Source organism: Haliotis asinina, chromosome 9 (assembly GCF_037392515.1).
Source record: "Haliotis asinina isolate JCU_RB_2024 chromosome 9, JCU_Hal_asi_v2, whole genome shotgun sequence".
Taxonomy (NCBI): domain Eukaryota; kingdom Metazoa; phylum Mollusca; class Gastropoda; order Lepetellida; family Haliotidae; genus Haliotis; species Haliotis asinina.
The window spans coordinates 55,942,014-55,963,747 of NC_090288.1; the positions used below are offsets into that span (position 1 = coordinate 55,942,014).

General features: G+C 38.6%; 1 protein-coding gene across 3 annotated transcripts in view; it reads left to right on the forward strand.

Moving 5' to 3' along the window:
- LOC137295667 (cadherin EGF LAG seven-pass G-type receptor 1-like) overlaps positions 1 to 21,734 on the forward strand; it is a 71,949-nt gene that overhangs the window by 24,040 nt on the left and 26,175 nt on the right. For all 3 annotated transcript variants that reach the window (XM_067827137.1, XM_067827135.1, XM_067827136.1), the window contains exons 2-5: positions 12,181 to 12,545; positions 13,440 to 13,614; positions 13,887 to 14,012; positions 14,302 to 14,539. In XM_067827137.1, coding sequence (XP_067683238.1) covers positions 12,181 to 12,545; positions 13,440 to 13,614; positions 13,887 to 14,012; positions 14,302 to 14,539 — 904 coding nt within the window. The remainder of the gene's footprint in view (positions 1 to 12,180; positions 12,546 to 13,439; positions 13,615 to 13,886; positions 14,013 to 14,301; positions 14,540 to 21,734) is intronic.

The following is a 21,734-nucleotide window of genomic DNA, read 5'->3' on the forward strand; positions in this document are numbered from 1 at the left end:
TGCTAATCACCAATGATGGTTTTGATATCTGCCCTGACAGGCTTTGTATAGTCATGACTTAGGTCAACAGGTGCTTGCTTGCTTAGATTTAGGGCAAGGTTGACATGTGTCAAATAAAAACTGGATATTAAAACTGTTTTAGACTGGGACTGACTGATACATACACTGACCTAGAACTGACATGCATTCAGAAATGTGTTCCAGAAACCTTCCTCTGCAAACATTAGAAGAAAAGTAAGGCCTTAGCAAACAAATGATTTGGTGTATGTTACAAGAATTAAGGTGTGAGTTTCGTTTATGCTATTTTTTTTCAATAGATAAATGAAACTTCTGGTATTAATATATCAATCTATCTAAATTTGTGTACCACTGTTATAAATTAATAGCTCTGGATGCCATTTGACAAACAGTCTCAGGACAAATGTTACACCCATTATTTTTGACATAGACAGTCGTGAGAGACTGGTTTCTAGAACAGGGACCAATTACTTTTGGACCTGGATGTTATCATTCTGTGTTCCCAAGGTTGTACAACAATGTTGCCTGCAGATCCAATGATTGATTGATGTTTTCTCAATCTCTGGAGATTTCCTGAGATGCTCTGTCTGTCTGCCCAGATAAAGAGAGGCCAATATCTGACCATCAGTGGGCCATTGTCCTCTGAGAGTAGCCATGGGCTGTTTTCTCCCCACACTTGTGCTACTGTCTTGTGTCAATGGGACCATACCTTGGCAGCCATGCTTGACCAGCGTCCATTACAGGATCTGACTTGATTATTGTGAACAGTGTAACACAACAGTTTCGGCTGTGTTTGTGTTGATACTGTGCTTGTTGTTTGGAGATCATATGTGTAAACGGGCATGTGTTAATACAAATCACTGTTTCAGTATGGATGGTTTAGTCCACTCATTTGATTGCAAGCATGTTTGGTCAGTTTGCAATAGAATCAGATCTTATAGTGTTTATTTGTTAAACAGAGACATATTGGTGGAATAAATGTGATGATGATAAGATAAATCGTGCCATCCTATCAGTCCAATACACTCACTGGTCCGTCTCTGTGATGTCAGGTATCTTGACTTCGATGAAAAGAAAATACTCATATCAATGAACCTGCTAGTTGTCTATTGTATATATGTTTTTCACGATATCAATCACTGGATTGTCAGGTTCACTCTCTTATATTGATTAGTGCAGTCATGTAGCTGTTGCGTGATGGAGAGTGAGACATTAACCAACTACCAAACAGCTAGCCATTGCAGCGCGTTTCTTCTGGAAAGAATTAATTGTTCGTGCACACCCTGTTTCAGAAATTAACAACAAATTTACTTCACAAAGAATTGTTGCAGTTGAAATAGAAATTGACAGGAAAGAACCTCAATTTATCACTGTAACGTGTTGAGCATGTCTTTGAATGTCCATGACTGTTTAATAATTCACCATGATGGCTTGAAATAATTAATAATTGGAACCAGATTATTCTGAGGTTGAACCAGGTTGACAGAATTATTAGTTATTCATGGGCAAAAATGCATGTTCTTTTGTCTTCTAAAAATTAAAATTTGAATAATGTTTCAAATGTTAAAAATGAATTGTAACCAAGTTGTTGTAATTGGTTTATGATATGGATTTGCATGTTTCGAGGGCAGTTACTGCCAGCTGGAGGAGCTGTTCAGGACAAGGTGGCGTGATCTCCATCTCATCATGACAATTATCACTTTTCATGAATTTAATTTTTATCTTCAATTATACTCAACAACCTATTTTTTAGTTCATTTGTCAAAAGTTGGGTATTTTGGACAGTGAAAAATATGGATCATCTTCAGTGCTGTGTACTCAGTTTCAGTATTGTGGTGGTATGGGATATCTTAGTAGTTAAAGTGACTGCTCACCTTTCTGAAGGGAAGGGGTTCAATTCCCAAGCTGGTATAATGTGTGCTGTTTGTTTAAAGGTCACATGCAACGTAAAACACAACTTTGCAGATTCTGGTACCTTTTGGTATGCAATTACCGAAACGAATAATAAAAAATGCCAATTCAATCTATAAAGTTGAAAAAAACGCGATGAAAAAAAAGCCCGCGAAATCGGAGTTCAAACGTTTCACTAAATTCCCCCCAGCGCTGGGGGGAAAACTGGTTTCAACAGATGTGCTGCGCTGCGTCCATAACACATGCGCAGTGAATAGATTCGCGGAGCTTGAAACAGTATGCATACTGAGGTCGTGAGCAGTAGTCTAATCTTGGTTGTGTACACAAACAAGTAAATAATCTGCTCGTTACGTAAAAAAAAACATGTTGATTGTGGTGAGCAGTCTCTGTCACAGAGAAAGCTCAGTGTCTGGTTTATTCACACCTATATGTCTGCCTGCCTGTCTGCTAAAGACAACATGCACTACACAGCTTCAGTCATTGACCACGTGCGATTTGAACTTAACACCTATCAGACTATACGACATAAAGAAAATAAGCTGATTTATGACTCGTGCACCTGAGTCCCGTGTCTGCCACATTATGTAATTAGGCACGTGTGATACACATGACATGTTTTTATGTCTGTGGGTTGCAAACAAACTACATCCATTTTTTTCGGATGACTGGATCTGACGGAAACTGGTGCAAACTCTTGTCAGTTTCAAGTCCTGCCTTGTACCTGGACGAATGACAGATTCCAGCCGCGCAGTAGTTTACTATCTCTACTGACATGATTTTTTTATTGGATAGAGCGCAAATTCAGAGAATATGTATTTTCCAAACCTAACATCTCTATATACATTCTTCATGGATAACAACTCAAGTTCTTTTAGTGTATATGATTTTGTTTGACAACAGTATATGAATCCATACTGAAACGACGGATCAAGTACTCTAAAAGAAGTTGTTATCCATAAAGAATTTTACTTTCTGGTGAGTGGCTATACTTCTATAAAGGCCCATCAAACAGATCATCTTTCTGTACACACAATGAAACCTAGCATATCAGCAAATGAAACAGCCAATCGGAAGCCGTCGTTTCACTTGAGTGCATATCCACCCGCTATGACTGGGTTCGGTCTCCCGAGGGCTTCATTTCGGGGGAAGTAAGCCTAGGTACAAAATATTGCACTTTTGAATCGCGATTGTACGCTTATAATTGTGTTTATCTGTTTTTTTAAAAGGAGCAGTGTATATTATATGTCATGAATAAGTGATATATGTGTTTTAATTATGTTTGATTTTTTGGTTGCATGTGACCTTTAAGGTTTTGCCATAAGTTTGATGAGTATTGCTAAAAACTTCATAAAACTGCACTCAGCCATCCAAATATATGTAATATCACATGCGTCTGATATATGCCATACAGTGATGATGAGATGCAAGTCCTGAGAAAATGGTGAATGTGGGCATCCTAGTTGAAGGGTCGATGAAAACTTGATGTGTAATGACAAGGGAATTTTTTTTGTCAAAATAAACATCGAAGGTTCTGTAAGTGTCAATTATTATTTTTATAACAGTAATGATATTCAGCAGTCACACAAGCAGTGTACTGGGTTAGAAGGGCCCCTTTAAGTCTGAAGGGAGAGGTCCTTGGAAGGCTGAAGGGCAAGGCAGCAGGAAGTTTGTGTAGGGAAAGTGTCTCAGGGTTGACTAAGAGCTGCCTCCCCAGGCGGTGTTTGTAGATGAAGATGTGGGGATGTTGGAGATGTATGTGGAATGTTGTACTTGAGCTGTATCTCCATCTGATAGCATGTTTGTTGACAGTGGGTGATAATAGCCTTCATCACCCCCCAGGTGATAACAGCTTTCTGCAGTACTTCACACTGATTGGCTAACAGGTGTCCCTGTTGTATTTGAATGGCTACTGATTGCCCCAGTGGTGTTTAACAGACATATGTAGCTATGGTGTTCTAGCAATAGGCCTGACAACCAGGAAACTGCTAGCAGTCAAGTCATGTATGAAGGACAGGTGGATAAGAAAACATTTGAAAGTGTCGCAAAGAAAGCCCCTCCTTGGATGCAAGTTTCGTCCCATGATGCAATGCTGTGCTGATGGAATGCCATGTTACAGTTCGACAGACATTCATAATGTCGCTTTAATAGCTGTATGAAGTAATGATTACTGAAAGTACCTGCATATTAGACAGCTAATGTTGCCAACTGTCAATAATGGACAGAAATCTTATGACTATTACAAACAGAAAAGATGTTTGTAGGAATGATTTTGTGAAAAAATTGAAATGAATAGAAACACATCATTTTTTTCGTTAATTTTTAGATTTACTCAACTATAGCACACAATAGGACCAAGTGTTGTTCAGAGGCCAAAGCTGGGTTGTATGAATGCAGTGACATTAGTCACACCTGTTTATGTTAATGGTTCTATTCAGGAACGTAAAATGCCAAGGTTGGAAATTGAGGTGTATTGTATCAAAAGTAATTTTAGACTATAACTAAACGTAAAGTCTTTGTGTGATTTTTAACCTTATTCATGAGATGGCTTATAACAAATTTGTCCGTTTTAGACCTTGCTCACACTGAAGAGAACCTGTATAAATGCACTACTCAGCTTTTGATTGAGAAATGTCTCTTTTTTTCACTATGCATAGAAATATCCTTATGAAGTGTTGAGCAGTATGTGAGATATTGGTACAATTCTGGAAATGACAGTATTCAGTAACCATTACACAAGTTGTTATCATACTGAGATGATGAATGATATCTGCCACTTCTTGATAAATCGACAGGAAAGCGCCATCCTGTTAAGCAATGTAGGCTGCCTCTGGTGCCCATAAGAAAGATGCTAACATGTTTCTTAAGCCAGTAATTGATTACTTAAGTAGATTGTAGTAATCGAATAATTCAGTCAGTGTGTGGCGGGTTGCCCTGAGTGTCGTGCCATCTGCACAATGATGAACACCAGGTATCGGGGATGTATGCCCGGGGGGAAAAAGAGTATTTGTAGCATCATACAAGAAGTAACATTTAGCTTATTAAACAATTAGCGGTTGAGACAACATGTTTCTTTGTGGAAAGAGAACAGATGGGAGTCAGTTGTTTGTTATTAGGTAAAAAAGTGTTTCCTGTTTCGAGAAAAACGCACTGAATAGCGTTACCCCTGTGTTAGTTTTAAACATCTATTCAGAGGACATAAACATATCACACATTTTGTTTATTATATAATTTTGTTGATAAAGGTTTATTCAGTGTGAACTTTTAACTTTCCAAGGTTAAGGATCTTTGTGAGAGTAGTGGCTTTGGGGTAGCCTTGTGGTTAAAGTGTTTGCTTGTCATGCCAAAGAACCGGGTTTAATTCCCCAGATGGGTACAATTTGTGAAGCCCATCTCTGGTGTCTGTAGCCATGTTATTGCTGGAAGATTGCTAAAAGCAGAGTAAAGCTAAACTGTCTCACGTAAATGTGAAAACGTACCTTTCAGTAGCAACACAAAGTAAAGTGTTAGCTTAGGATGTATTGAATGTAAGCATAAGATATCTTTTGTAGGTTAAGTGGTCTAACATACCAGTCACAGGTATAACAGGTATATAACAGGTAGGTATATCCCATTTTGTGAGCATGCTACAAGCCAGTGCCATTGCATATGAGATATGTAATATACACCCATATACATAAAACATTCCTGAGGAATGAAATATATTGTCACATTTTCCATTAATTTCTCTTCATCATCTGTTTCCTCCTTGGCTTCAACACATGCATCTTATCAATGTTGTAAATCCAATATCCTCTACTGTTTTTAACGGTATGTTTTGAATTGAAATGATCTGGGCAAGTGAGCATTTCACCATGTCTTCACTGTGCAGGGCTTAACAATAGATAACCAGGAACCTTTACAAATAGTACAACTATGTTATACAACTGCTTCAGGACATAGGTTGGAGGGCCCAGAAAATTCATTTTAAACTTCTTTCATAAACCTTATCCATGTAATTGGTCAAATAACACTGCAGTTTCCTTTCACGAAGTTGTATTTGTTGCTTGAGAAGTTTGAATTCCAACTAATTTTAGACATGGAACAAAATGTCTGTTCTAAGGACCACCAGTCTCTATTATTTGTATTAGCAAGATCAGATTTCACTGTGCTTTGTTTAGTGACCTGTCAGGCGAGGTGTATTAACCTGTGAATAGGCTGGACAGAGGCTAAACAAAAGCGATTATTATCCAACAGCTAAAGAGTAATGGAAAACACTTGAAGTGATAGGTACGCCAGCTCGCTGGCGGCAACTTGTGCTAAGTGTCAGCTCCTCGTTACAAACTCATTAAACAAGTGGGTGGGAATACCCTCTCAGAAATACCCAGGGATTTATGTCTGTTTTGGAAATATTTTTGAATATCTTGTAAATAGTGAGACATGAAATATGAGATTTTGTTTGTGTGGTTGCTTTGACTGATTTGCTGTGAAAGGGTCAAAAGAAATGAGAAGGTTGTGTCTCACACGGGGTATAATGTCTAAACAGAGGGTCAGGGGTCACAGGACTTATTTTCTGTTTGTATGGTCAAGTTGGTTTTGCCTGAAATAAATATTTTTAATAATTCTTATCAAGTGTCGGCAAAATTCTTGACATGTGAAGTCAGTCTGACAGCTGTCTATTGTATTGGCTGCCCCCAAAGGACTAGAAGCAAGTATCCTTCATTCAAGAAGAAGCATGAGGTAGCCATGTGGATAAGGCATGTGCTTGTCATGTGGAGAAACTGGTTTTGATTTGCAGTATAGATAACTGTCAAGGGGCACAGGTGTCACGGTCAAACACAGGGACCACTGTAAAGCATTCCTCAAGTGTTCCACATTCTTGGGTTTTAACCTCCGAAATAGCCTGATTATGCTTTTGGTTTGTCCCCACCATGCTTGTGGGTTTCACCAAGCTGGTCAACATCAAGAACGTTTTCACTTCCATAACTATGTCTATGACTATCCTGCTCAACAACAAGCTCCACAAATGTGGCAAGTTCCTCTTGTCATTGGTGAACCTTATCAAAACCAGCAGAAGACACACACACACACACACACACACACACACTCACTCACTCACTCACTCACTCACTCACTCACTCACTCACTCACTCACTCACTCACTCACTCACTCACTCACTCACTCACTCATTTATTCACACACACACCCACTCACTCTTTCACTCACTCACTGTCCCACTTTACCCACTTGGTCTCATTCACTCACCCACCCAGTCAAATTTAGGACCATATTTTAAGTGAATATTTTTCTCCAAAGCACAGTGTGCACCCTCTAGACAAAAACAAAATGATGGAAGATGATTTGTAAGAAAACTGACCATGTGGAAATAATTAATGCTGAGAGCAAAAAGAGACCCTTAATCTGACAACGAAGACCCTTAATCCGGCTTCAAACTCAAAACGACTTTCTGTATAACATTATGGTCACTTGATGTGTAAAGGAATGTATATAGGTCAGATGCTAAGTGAATTATTCCGAGACAGAAAAGGTGGAGTTTAAGGGGAGGGTAAGGGTGGAGCAGTAAATCACTGTTGGATAAATACCATTCAACTCCCTACACAGGTGGAATAAAAGAACGTAACCACCCCTCTACCATACCCATTGGTCTGCATATGTGGGTAATCATGCTATTATATCAAGCTTGTTCCATCACTCGTAGGACAATGGCAGATATAAACCCAGCCCTAGGCCTTGCTTCATGGGCTGTTGTGGGCATTCTGAAGAGTGTCTGAAAAGAGTATCTGGGTCCGGGCTGTTGTCAGTGCGTGACTGCCTGTGATAATTCAGAGGCACAGAGCGTGTATGTTGTAAATACTGGTAAAATAGTCTACATATCCAGTGTCAACTTTGAGGAAGAGTGACAAGGTTGTTGATTGTGTCCTGTCTTGAAGAGCTTGTGGTGCAGTAACTCAGTGGTTCTTTGTGCACGGCTTCAGAAGAAAAAGATATAACTGTTCTTCATCCTGTTTTAAAGTCTTAAGTCCAAAAATATTTATGTGTCAGATGTACAAATTAATCTTGTAAAATCTCCACTCACTGGTCATCACCTTGAAATAACAAATTAAAGCTATTTTTATATTTTGAATTTTAGTGACAATCTAAATATGAATAGTAATAAACTTTTGTGACTTTAAAGTCAACTTTGAAGTTTATACTGTTCAAATTTTGGTGAGATACATGACTCTTTCACACTGGTATGTTAAAAATACTTGGGAACCAAAACAGGTGTACTTGAATTGTGTGCTTACTTTTATAAACTTGAATTTTATGATAAAAATTTTTGAACATGCTTTGGTTTTTTGGCAACCTGAAATACAGTCACCAAGGAGCAAATGAAACACGTTCACGTGCAACATTCAGAAAATTCCAATCAGTAGTTGAGTAGAATATATCTAACATCTGTTTTTTTAGAGGATTACCCGTTCTCTGGGAAGTACAGATTCTAGTTGTTTTGATGGGTTGAGTCCCATCCCACAAACGATTCAAACCCACACCTTCAGTCAGGCACTTAATCACTATCCTAACCTGCTCAGCCACTGTGGCTTCCTATCTACTAGAATAGGAATGCATTCAAAAGGTCATCATAACATTAATCAACATTTGACTGTGTTCCAATTGAAGAAAGAAGCTTGTCATGATCTGAATCAAGTTTCAGTATTTTTTAATGCTTCAGGTATTTTGTTACCTGAAGAATAACCAGAGATATGAAAGGAAAAAAAGCATGGCAAGCATTGAAACAGTTGCTGTGGGTTTTATTACCGAGAAATACCTCAGTCGCAATGCAGAAACACTGGTGTTGTGGATGAGTGTTTACTCAGGCGATGAGTTATGAGGTAGCGTCCATCTAGATACTATCAGTTTATTGACATTGATAACAGCTACCCAGCTAAATTGAAGATCCTCTGATATTTGCCTCTTATTTCACAATTTTCTGGTGAAGATGACGGTTATATTGGTTGAAAATAGAGTAATTGTTTAGACAAGAGACTTTGGTAGGACTTTGAAAATGTTTCATTGTGTTATTGAGTCATCATTGGGAGAAAGGTATATCATATAGTGACTTTGCGTTTATTTTGATGTTTGTTGAACTTTGCCAGTTTCATCATGGAATATTGAGCAATAAATGTCTTATCTTATTGTCTTGAGGGCCCATTTCTGGTATGCCACACCGTGATATTGTTTTAATATTGTTAAATGCGGAGGAAAACTGAACTCATTCACTATTGTCTCATGTTTTATAAGGGAATATTTAACGCTTTCCCTAGTTACACCACATGTATCCTGGTCTCTTCAGCGCAACCAGCACCCACACAGCGACATCCCACACCCTCGTCACATGATGTTGCTGTGGTATTGCTGAAACCACTTGAAAATATATTTTGTTAAGAAGGTTGCTTTTAAGTTATTTGGCATTTGATTGTTATCTTATGTACTGTTAAATGTGATCAATTGTGTGGATATTATATGGAGGTACACCATAAATCACACAGATCAACATTAATGTAGCAATAGACAATGTCACATACTACTTTACATTTTAGAGAATCAGTCCGCAACAGGAGACTGTTTGTTTGGCAAGACAAACATCATTCATGTGATAGTCTCATTTGTCTGTCAAACATATAATGCTGGGGCACTGCTAAATACATATTTGCAGGTTTTTCAAGCATATCTTTTGCCCAAACCAGATGTAGTTAAGTTGGTTGTTTACAAAAATACAAATCTGTCTTTTTCTGTGTTTCGGCGGGTAGAAAATTGAAACGATTGTCCAAAAAAAGTAAGCACTCTTAAAAGGTGTTATTATGATATACAGATGAAATAAAAGGGGAAAGACCAGAAATATATGGCAATCCCTTGTATACCTTGTGCTGTATTTACCATAATATCAATCCTGGCCATCAACTGTTTTAATTTAGTACATTTGATCAATCAAATTAGATCATCCTTCTGTGTCATGATAGAGGAGGGTACCGCCTCCTCTCGCTATTAAAATCAGTTATGCAGACTAGCCTAGTGTAACATCAAAGACCTGGGTTTGATTTCCCACAAAGGTACAATGTGTGAAGCTCATTTCTTTTGTCCCCCTCTGTGATATTGCTAAAAGCAACATAAGATCATGCTGACTCAGGCAGGCAATCCGTCAGTCAGTCAGTCAGTCATACTTCACTTGCTGATGAAGTTTGCAGATCCATAATCAAGAGAGCTAACATGTTATATAACATGATCATTAAAATAATTATTAGTTTCAGAATATCTAATTTGATTGTAACATATAAGCCGATTTAAATTGAAAAGGTGCCCAGGGTAGAACAGAGATTCAGAACCTGGGGAAATCTAGACTTTCCTTTTTAGTGCTTTATCAATGCAGGGAGGTCTGGGCTGTGGGGAAAATGTGATGGGACTGTGAGACTATACGATCATGTACTGAGTGAGTTGTGAATATATTGCAGTGTAAGTGATCTTATCACCTGATGCTGAATCTCTCAGCTGTGTTATATATAATAGTGAACATGGGAAAAACCATGATCATCACACTGAGCCCGGAGTGACAGCTGGAAGCTCTACCTGATATCTATACCAGCTTGTCTGATCCAGCTCTCCTGCAACACACTGCCAAGCTTATGGCAGCACTGTTGACATTTTGTGCAAACAAATATGTCCTTACTGAGACATAGCCACATAAAGAAGCTGTGTTCATGGCTCAGGTTCCTTTTCATATTGACGGTGAGGTAGCCTAGTTGATAAAGTAATAGCTCATCACACCGAAGGCCCAGGTTTGATTCCCCACATGGGTACAGTGTTTGAGGCCTATTTCTGGTTTTCCCCGCTGGGACATTGATGGAATATTGCTAAAAGCAGTGTAAAACCCTACTCACTCACCCAGTTTGGCTTCAGTATGAGATATTGATGATTTATTTATTGTTGGCAGGATTTCTTTGGCTTGTTTCGTCAGTATCCTATGACTGCCCTTACTAAGTTTGAATATAATCGATAGCAGAATGTGTGTGGAAAGAAGTAATCTAAACCTCTTTGTCATAAGTCTCTTATGGCATAACTCTCTCCTGTTTATGTCCAGTTCCCGTCACAGCCCATAAAACAAGGTTAATTCTGACAATATTGTCCAGTTTTCATGGGAATACAATATGATTGTGATGCAACATAGTTCTTCAGCACTGCAAACCTGGAATATTTCTGTTGACGTCTTTTATTAGCTCTCTGACAATCCTTCCAGACAGAACATGTCCAGAGAAAACAACGAATGTGCGAACTCCAAAAACTGATGCATTTGTTGTTTCCAGCCTGATTTTAGCCATGAGGTTGTGTCAAAGGGCTTAGTGTTTGCTCATTAATGATGAGACCTTCGTTTGTTGCCCAATGTGGTGCATGATCAAATGTGGTATATATGATATTGCGGAAATGAGGTAAAATGGGTCATACTGACGTGTTAAGAAAGGGAATGTAGTATAGATTTACTTACGCCAATACCACTAAAGGTGTTTTCTGCCCATGATGAAAAGGAGGTTTAAGGTTGGGGTTAGGGTTTGCAGTAGTCTTAAGTAAAGTGCTCCATGTGTTAGTTCTTTCTTTGATATTTAAGTTGATACTAATTTAATAATTTGTAGGTTATGTTAATGATCTTTTTTTTGTGTTTTGGCGGAATGCAAGCCAAGTGAGAAAATTGCATGTATTGTGATCATTGTATTGTAACACCACAAGAACCTGTTTGTACTACTGAAATACTCTTATGGTCCTGTTCTTCAGAGTTATCGTAGAACGGTGACTGCAACTCTCCTGCCTTGTCTGGCCGTGTTTATGTTAATCTCACAATGTGAAACTTTAAACACCAACACTGTTTTACTGCCTGTCATTTGATCAGCTGATAATTCCACAGAATGTGTCTCTTCTGTTCAGTAAGCAGCAGGAATGGATTTATAGGACACAGAGCAGGGTAAAATAACACCCCCTCACTCATTTTGTGTAAGGATACAGGTGTTAGTCGTAAGTTAATTTTGGCGTGGAGGTTGCCTGGTGGTTAAAGTGTTCACTTGTCATGAGGAAGACCAGTGTTTGATTCCCTTCCTGGGAAGAATGTATAAAGCCCATTTCTGGTATCCTCGCCATGATATTGCTGGAATATTGCTAGAAGTGGCTTAAAACCATACTCACTCACTACTTAATGAATTACTGATAACATTGACTCTTGTTGTTTTCAGATGGACTAAATGAAGTAAAGGCTGGCTGCAAGCTGTTTGTGCGCCTCGTCACCGAGGACATGCTCCTGAACAGTGTCACAATCAGACTGGACCGAATGACAGAGCAGGCCTTCCTTTCTCCGCTCTTCATGTTTTTCGTGGATGCCCTTGCCTCCATCTTGCATGTTGAGGATACAAAGATCTACGTCATCAACGTAGAGAATGACATTGATGTTCCTGGACAGGTGTTGAATGTCACTGTGTCAGTAAAGAAGGATGAGGTGAATGTACGGGGTGGAAGCAAGGATGTGTTCTATCCCCCGGAATTCATCCAGGAGAATATCTATCTGCAGCGGTCTATGCTGGCCAACTTATCTACTCTGCAGGTAAGACATGTGGCCATACAACATTAAACAGGCAGTGGTCCTGGTTGTGTTAAATCTCATTTCTAGTGTTCAGAAATATTGAGTTAAACCCAACTGACTCACATAGTCAGTGATTAAGGGAGATTATGAATAATCATCTTTAATAGCAGACCTCAATTAACCCAAACCTCTTGAATTTTGGACATTTGAGGACACTGATTATCTCCCAGATCCTAATTCTGGGTTCAAGGGCAGAATCTGGAGCAGTGTTGAATTGTTCCTCAACTTCTTGACTCACTTTTGAATTGTACATGTCACACTTTGGGAACAACTTAAGCAGGTGCATGTTAGAAGTCACCTGGAACAACATTTAGTGTGAAATGTTTTGGGTTTAAAATTGATATAATCCAACAAAGTGAAAAATTCCCTTCAGAAACTATCAAGACATGTTAATGATTAACTTACGAGTACATACTCAATCATTTACCAACTTTCTTGAAGCCTGTTTGGCTTGCTTTGGTTTGCTGAATCTTTGCCAGCACTTGTAATGACACTGACATTATAAACAACTCACCGATTGTTCAGTCACTTCTTGGCAAGAAATCACTGCTGCCTGTGATGGAATGGAGATTTTAAACAATTTTCCACATGCTCAGTCACTTTTTGGAGAGGTATCACAGCTTCCATCACTTGACTGGTGTCACTGACATGTTGGTGGTGTCGAGCTCAGTGATATTCAATCATTATTAGAAAAATAAGTATGTGAAAACAAAATATGTTGCTTAAGCTGTTCCGGTAATTGGGTATGGAAACTTCAGATATAAAACTGCAGTGTCAGCAAACCTGCTGGTTTCATTGATCATGTCATTAGCCGTATAACAAGTGAAACAACGCCAGCAAATTTTGTTTTTGTAGGTGCTTCCGTTTGACGACAACCTCTGCATGAGAGAAATGTGCTACAACTTCGAAGTCTGTCAGACGAAACTGGTGTTTGACTTGGCCGCAGACTTCATCAAGTCCGACACCATGCTGTTCCGATCCATCCATCCTGAGAGTGGCTACAGATGTGTATGTCCTGTCGGCTTTACAGGTACGAGGCGCTGGACTTGGACTGGGTTCAATGCTTGTGGGGTTTCACTTAATTACAGATAGTGGCTTTGTGCTATAATCATTTCTTTCTTTTGACTGTTTGAACACATTTACTGTTATATCATCTTATATGACTTTTTGTCTTTGTTTTGAATTCTCAAGACTGATTTCATGTTGTTGTTTTTTAATTTAGTTTGTAGTTGTCAGTCAAGAATGATAGTCACCTGCATGTTGCCTTTGTGAAATGATGATATTGGTGATTCTATGTTTTAGGTCAAAAGTCGTCAAACTGGTGTGATGTGGAGGTGGATCTGTGTTACTCCAAGCCTTGCCTGAATGGGGGGAAATGCCTTCCAAGGGAAGGAGGGTACACCTGTGTGTGCACTGAGTTGTTTACAGGTACATAGATACACCTGAGTAGTTAATTAGTAGATGCATACACCTGAATCATTTACAGGTGGATGCATGAATACCAGCGTCGTTTATAGGTATGCTTGTTTACAAGAATTGTTTACAGTGAGACAGGTATATTGGAGTGGGTTGCAGGTAGACACGTACACCGTAGCAATCTGTTAAAAAGGAAAGGGATTCTTACTTTCGTCATAAACTTGGGAAATCTGGATAATGCAATGGTATATGGTATAGTAATGTAAGAATGTCATGATCATCCATACTTTATCTACCCCAGGGACCAATTGTGAAGTGAACCAGACAGCGAAGTTTGAGTCCGGCATGTGTCCCTCTCACCTGTGTCACCCTCCATCCCTATGTGTGCCCCTTATTAAAGGGGGATTCAGGTGTGACGGATGCCCCTCCACCGATGACTATGACAAGTTTTGCCGTCTCACGAAGCGGAGTTTCAGCAAGGGGTCCTTTCTGTCCTTCCCATCCCTGAAGCGGAGGAACCACTTCACCATCACCCTGGAGTAAGTGCAAATTTGTCATTCCCACATTCAGGAGGCTTAATCCCATCAGATAATTTACCTTGACATGCAATAAACTAAAACTAGAAAGAGAAATTTTAAAGTCTGGTGTATTGATTCCTTTTGGAATATGTGCTTCCTTCTTAATCTGTGGGTGGTAGGGTAGACTAGTGGTTAAAACATTGCCTTGTCACGCCGAAGAAATCATACTAGTTTACTAATTTAGAGACATACACATGAACAGAACAAGGCATTTGATGGCACTGACACCATATTGTGTATGTATTCTCTTTGGAGTTTTATCTTTTCTTCTGAAAAAAACACACCAAACCTTTATCTGTATGAAAAAAACAGTGCCTACTCAATGCAAATCACTGTAACAGCACAGAACATGTCTTTTCCACGCAAAGCGTCTTCTTGTGGTAGAGAGTTCCATGAAGACCAGATTGTGGAAGTCTTGACGCTGAAATAAATTGACAGTTAATATATCTGGTCACAGGTACCATTTCCATTTTCATTTATCAACACAACCCTCATGATTTTTCTAGCAAGGATATTTTTGCACATTCATTTCTGTCCCTAATTCCAGGCCTCATCATGGGGTTTTGAGATTGGCCTTGCACAGCTGAACAAGGAATGGTTCAAATGACAAACGACTTTAATATGAATATCAAAGTCTTGAATTTCATGACACAGGGATTGTTTATTTGATTACGGTTGTAGAAGTGTTCTGCTTGTTTTCAATAAATTCTTTGAACTATTGACACGGCTGTTGATTTTCTAGTCGTTTAGAATAACAATGTGCTTGATGTCATTTGTAAGGCATTTTATTACAGTCCGAGGCCAAAGGGAGTTCTTTGGTTTAACAAGGTTTCAGAGCAACTCTGTGTTTGTGTAAACAAATCACCAAAAACCCAATTTGTTATTAATTGTTCGCATGCAGATATGCATTCAGTATTTCAATAATTACACAGTATTAAATGCTGTATATGATTACTCTTAATTGCTTTGTAATTACTGAAAGTAATGTACCAAATAACACAATACATTGATTATACACCAACAAGGATGTATTGTGTGGGTAATTTTCTAAACTCTACATTGATGTACAAGGACTTGCCTTGTATTTTCTCAGTTTGCACATAAAAAATCTCAAAATCTGCACTTTGGACAAAAAACATGCTTGTTAATTATCTGCTCCTTAATCATCATGTCGTCATAATAATACACGTTGCTGTTCTTGCATGGTAGTAATTCCAGGATTTGAAATACCTGCCTGCCCAACTGCCCAAGACAGCTTGTTTTCAGCACGGACTCTCAGATTCACTGGCCGAAGGGTGGTTTAAATTTTGGACATGTATATGAAGATATTCATCATATTCCAGGATAATAATTCATTATTAATTCACTTGTAAAAATAACTGATTAATTGCAATTTAATGATGAATTATGTCACTTGTTAAACCTTAAGTATTTGTGGGCAGGTAAGTTTTGGTCAGGGCTGGCAAGTTTTACATCTAACAGCCATGTGGTCTGACAGAAATGTTCTGGAGTTGGTTTAAAACCCTGTTATTGTGACAATAAATGGCACTGTTCCTGGGTGGTAGTTGTTAGTAGGGGCCAACATTTACCCGTTTTGACACAGACAGATCCATTATCTTCAGGACTTAATGATATTTTCCAAATGATACACAGTAGTGCAACCATGTTACTGATGGACTATAAGGGACTAATTTGTCATCCTGTATCGTGGAATAATTACCCATCTACATGACATGTGCTCAGACAAGACAATGCATCTCTGTCACTGATGTCTGGGATCTTGTTAAATATTTAAAAGTAGTTTTAACACTAACGTTGTCATTTCCATGAATACAAGATGGAGGCTTGGGTCAGTTCAGTGACAGGATGGTAGAGTAATTGCAGACAGTAGAGTCTAGCCATTTTGAACTATCTTCGATTATCCCGTGATTTGTGTCTATTGTCGTAGACAACCAGAACATTCACAGCTGTGGCTTTATGTTGACTCTTTTGCATGATGTCATGCTAAAATCAGCAAAGTAATCAAACAATATCCTTATTTTGTACAAAATTAGTTCTTTAGGAGGAAAGCATGAAATTATGTTCTCTCTATCCTTGATCAAAATGATTGAATATCTTGAAGACCCTAGAGATGAAATAATTTGATAAGAAAATAACTCAAGTTGAAGATTGCTTTGGAATTGTTCCTTGTTCTTGGGTCCATATTTTCTAATTTTCCTGATTAATGTTTTTTTTAAAATAGGATGACATTAATTCTAGTATTAATTGGTTTTCTTGTTAACTTGAGTAATTTGCCTTAGTATTAGCCAATGGTGATCCCAGAGGTCGGGTTACTGTAATATTCCAAGACAGGAAATAATACAGTGTCAAGTAAAACAGTGTGATATGTCAGGAAATGATGAGAAACAAAGAGTTGTGAGGATGCTATTATCTGAAGGATAGATGACACCACCACCTGCATCTTGAGTCATGGAATCTCAATGAAGGTGCTTGCTAATTATAGTCTTTGATTGACCTCTCACATGACCAGACCTCAAATTAACGAAGCACTAATTGCCTCTGCTTGAAGAATCAGGTGGTGTTGGTTAGATTAATGGCTGCCGAGCATCAACACCTCATTAATGCATGGACTCTATTGACCCGTGAAGGTCCCGGGGTAGAACAGGCTTTCAGCAATCCATGCTTGCCATTAAAAGCGACTCAGCTTGTCATAAGAGGCGACTAACGGGAATGGGTGGTCAGACTCGCTGACTTGGTTGACACATGTCATCGGTTCCCAATTGTGCAGATCGATGCTCATTTTGTTGATCACTGGATTGTCTGGTCCAGACTCGATTATTTACAGACCGCCGCCATATAGCTGTAATATTGCTGAGTGCGGCGTAAAAATCACTCACTCACTCACTCATGGACTCTATTACTTCAATAGTTTGGCTTCCATGATGCCTCACAGAGAGGAAGCTAATTACGATCACTGTCTTTTATTGTGCCACTCATTGCCATTTGTATAAATCTTGTGAAAGAAAATGAGTTACTCATTTTAGATTTTGGATTTATCAAGTAGAATATTTTTCAGTTTGATGGAAGAACCAGTAACAATTTTGAAAATTATAGTCTTTTGAAATGTGTGAAGAAGTAAGAATCACTTTTTACTAGTGCAGCTCTTGGTTCACCAGACAAGTGTTTCAGTACAGTGTGTCATGTAGACGGGGCTGTGTCAGTAGCATCAAGAAGCCACCGCTGCTGATGCTGCTGCTGTTCCTGCGGCCAGCCTAGATGTCCCAGCCACTGGCTCCATTAGCTCCAACATGATGATGGAGCATCTGAGTGATCAAATGTCCATAATGCGGCTCAGAGATCACAGATAGCATGTCTCCCTCACATTGTACAGTGTCTTCATGGCAGCCAGCACTGATGCTACTTTCCTGGACACTGGCAGTAGTTGCTTATAAAGTGGCTTTTCAAGTCGATAGTGTTTGTGTGGAATTACAATAGCTTCATTGAATGCAATTTTCGAAAGTGCATTTTGGAAGGTATTATCGAGTTCTGTTTGATTTGTAAATTATTTTTGACATGTTTAGTTCAGTGATTCCTTGTTTAGATTGAGTGTTTTTTTTTAAAAAAGTATGTTAACTAAATTTCTTGGTATTAAATAATTGATTAGACTTCAAGCAGATTAGAAAATTGTTTCATAGGTACTCACTTGTGATAGTAATATATACTCATGGCAACAAATAAGGTAACATGTTAAAGTACAAGTATTCCTTTATTCTCCATGTTTCTTCACAACTTATGTCTTGCACTGTGAGTGAAACTTTGGAAATAAATCAAGTAACAGTTGTACTTTCATGTGTTCCGTTATTTGTTTTAATGAGTATATTTAATGAAATATTTTTTCTATTTGAAAGTAAACAATTATTCAAAAGTTGAAGTGAAGTGAAACATTCTATTGTTGTTTATTCATAAGTTTGTCAACTGGGATCATTTCTGAATTGCCCCATTATTCCATGACGGATACTGCTGACAGATAGTATTGATTATTTCCACTCCTAGAATGACACATTGCTGTCATATCTGTCACAGGTCTACCTGTAATAGTTCATTGCTGCTCGGAATGAGGTCATTGACTGTATGAGCTCTCTTTAGATGCTTCATATATTTTCCCACCAAATCTGTTCTCCCAGCCTTAGTCTGAATACAGTTTTTAAACACTTGTCAAATTTAGGCTAAGAATAGTAACACAAAGTTTAATAAGATAATGCCTCTGTTGGAGTTATTGAGGGGTATTACCAGGGTATGAAACTCCCAAATATTTCAATCAGACCACAGACCTAGATAGATGTAAACTTGACCACCCTGACCAAAACTTACCTGTCCTCAAAATATCTTCAGATACGTCTAAATTTTAAACTGATGATGTGCGGGTGAATTTAAGATTCTGGCAGTCTGCAAACGTGTTGAAAATAACCTGTCCTGGGTGGTCGGACAGGCAAGTAAATGACTGTTTCTGTTTTTGTGTCATTTCTCCTTTTTTAAAGAGGCAGTGGGATAGCATAGTGGTTAAAGCATTTGTTCTTCATACTAAAGACCTGGGTTTGATTCCTCACATGAAACCCATCCCTGCTGTCCCCGCCTTGATATTACTGAATATTATTGAAATCAGCCTAAACTTAACAAAGTCCTTTACTTTATATGTATTGATAAAAGACTGCTAATTGCCACGAGTCAGCCATTTGTCATATGTATTGTTGTACTTGCACTGACTGGGTGCAGTGTTAAGCCTGGTGACCGTGATCATGCTGGTATATAGCTGAATTAGGTGTATGACTCACCTTGTCACGAGTTCCCGAGCGCAGTTCTAGTAAGTCAAGACACAAGACTAGTAATGAGTTTTTGTGGTATTTCATGATATTTTATTGTTTTATCTTCTGCACACTTGAAGATATTCAGTTACTAATAATTTCTATCTATTCAAACACAGGTTTAGAAAATATTAGTTTGTTGACAATGTCTTGACATTGAAGTCCTATATACAAGCAAGACAAAATTTACTGTTGAAAACAAAGGGAGTTAATTTGCCCTCAGTATTAAACATACAGCATATTTGTTAAGTAGTTCAGTCTTTTGGATGAGAAGAATTTCTTTCTGTAGTGTTCGTGAGAGTCATGATTAACTCTCGAGAGACTTGACTTCTCTACATTGAAGCAAGGGCGCATTGGCCATCAGAAAAATCAATACTCTGGCTTATGGTTGTATTTGTCTGCTATGTCGTGTGCCTGGCGCGAAAAAAGTGATTTGTGGTGGTGCTTCCCTCTGTCAGGGGGCTGCGTAATATTCCAGTCAGTTATTTTATGTTGATACACATTTATTGATTTCTATAATACAGCAAACCTACATCTGTCTGATACTTGGTATGTGAACAGGTTCCTTATCTAGTGGTATACAAAACCTTCTTGCTCAGAAAGATGACTTCTGAAGTCTGTTCCCCTCACTGCCAGCACACTGTTGCTGTTAATCAATGTGCTGGCCAGACAGTGCAAACACAGGTCATCCTGCTGATTGGGAGACACGCATGGAGAGTTATGTCCCTTAAGTGTGCCTGGAACCTGTGATCATGGTTCCAGATTCACCCAGATAAGGATTCAAAATTCTGCAAGAACAATGTGTGCAGTAGTAATCCTAAAACCTGCACTTTGGTTGTGTGAAATAACTGGAATATTGTCAAAATTTGTAACCCAACAAACATAGACTAGCACATTGATTACTACCCTGAATTGGCTGGCGGGGTAATCTAGCAGTTGAAGCATTTGCTCGCTACGCCGAAGATCTGGGTTCTGTTCCCCCCATGGATACGATGTGTAATACCCATTTCTGGTACACACCTCCATGATATTGCTGGAATATTGCTAAAAGCGCCATAAAACTAAACTCAGTCACTCACTTCCAAGAAAGCATTATGTTTAAATTTTTTGGCCTTTTCAGTTCGAATTATGCATCTCTGTAAAAATTGCATGTATTCAGAGACTAAGCAAGAGTCTATGCCTGACCAGGTCCATTTGTATGGCACAAAGCTAGCATCAACTGTCATAAATCTGTCGAAGTGTCAGAATTTAGGCAGTAGTTGTTCTGTAACTACTTTGGACAAGTGGACCCAAGAGTGCTTATAGAGTAGACTATGTTCTTGGTCCTGAATATTATGTAACTGTTCCCCATGGTGCGAAAAGATTTATATTTCTGGTGTATCTTTTGTGGATGAAACCTGGTTGTATGTGGTCAATCAGGAATTGAACGAAAACAGTAAGAATTCATTTTATGAATCAGTTTGCAAGTTGTTGTTTTTTTTTCAAATGAATAGGAGTTGCATAAAAGTGTTTGTGAAAACAAAACATGAACACGAGCCAGCATTTGAACACCTTCAGCCCTGTATTGATGGTGGCAGATACTACTCAAAAGAAATCAAAGAACTCCCTAATTCTTTCATATTACTTTAGGAACGGTGGGGTAATCTAGTGGTTAAGGTGTTTGCTTGTCATGCCGGGGACCAGGGTTTGATTCCTTACATGGGTACAATGTGTGAAGTCCATTTCTGGTGTGCCCTTGCTGCGATATTGCTGGAAATTGCTAAAACCAAACTCGCTCATATTATTATTATATATTACATTATTTGTTTCATATCGCACTGCAGCAGTATTCCAGCTATATGGTGGTGGTCTGTAAAGAATCAAATCTGGAGTAGACAATTCAGTGATCATCAACATCATTGGCTTTGATTGGGTACAACTACATTTGTCAACCAAGTCAGAGAGCCTGACTACCTGTTATTTGGCTCTGATACAGTTATGGGTTGCTGAAGACCAGTTCTAACCTGAACCTTCATGGATTGTTCAAAATGTTGTATATTCAGCTGAAATAAGTACAGAGTATAAATAGATCCAAACATGGATTTGTGTGCAACTTCCTTAACTCCTTTGACTTTCAACATTTCCATCATTATTTCTTCACAACTCAGATGAGCTGCAGAGCTAGTTTTAAAGTGAATAATGTTTTTGTTTTTTTAACGTAAATCTCTTTCAGTCCTTATAAAATGCATCTCAATTGGTCCTGCCTTATGTATCCTTCTTCATTAGAGCGTTACATTGTAGCCAAGTGCCGAGCC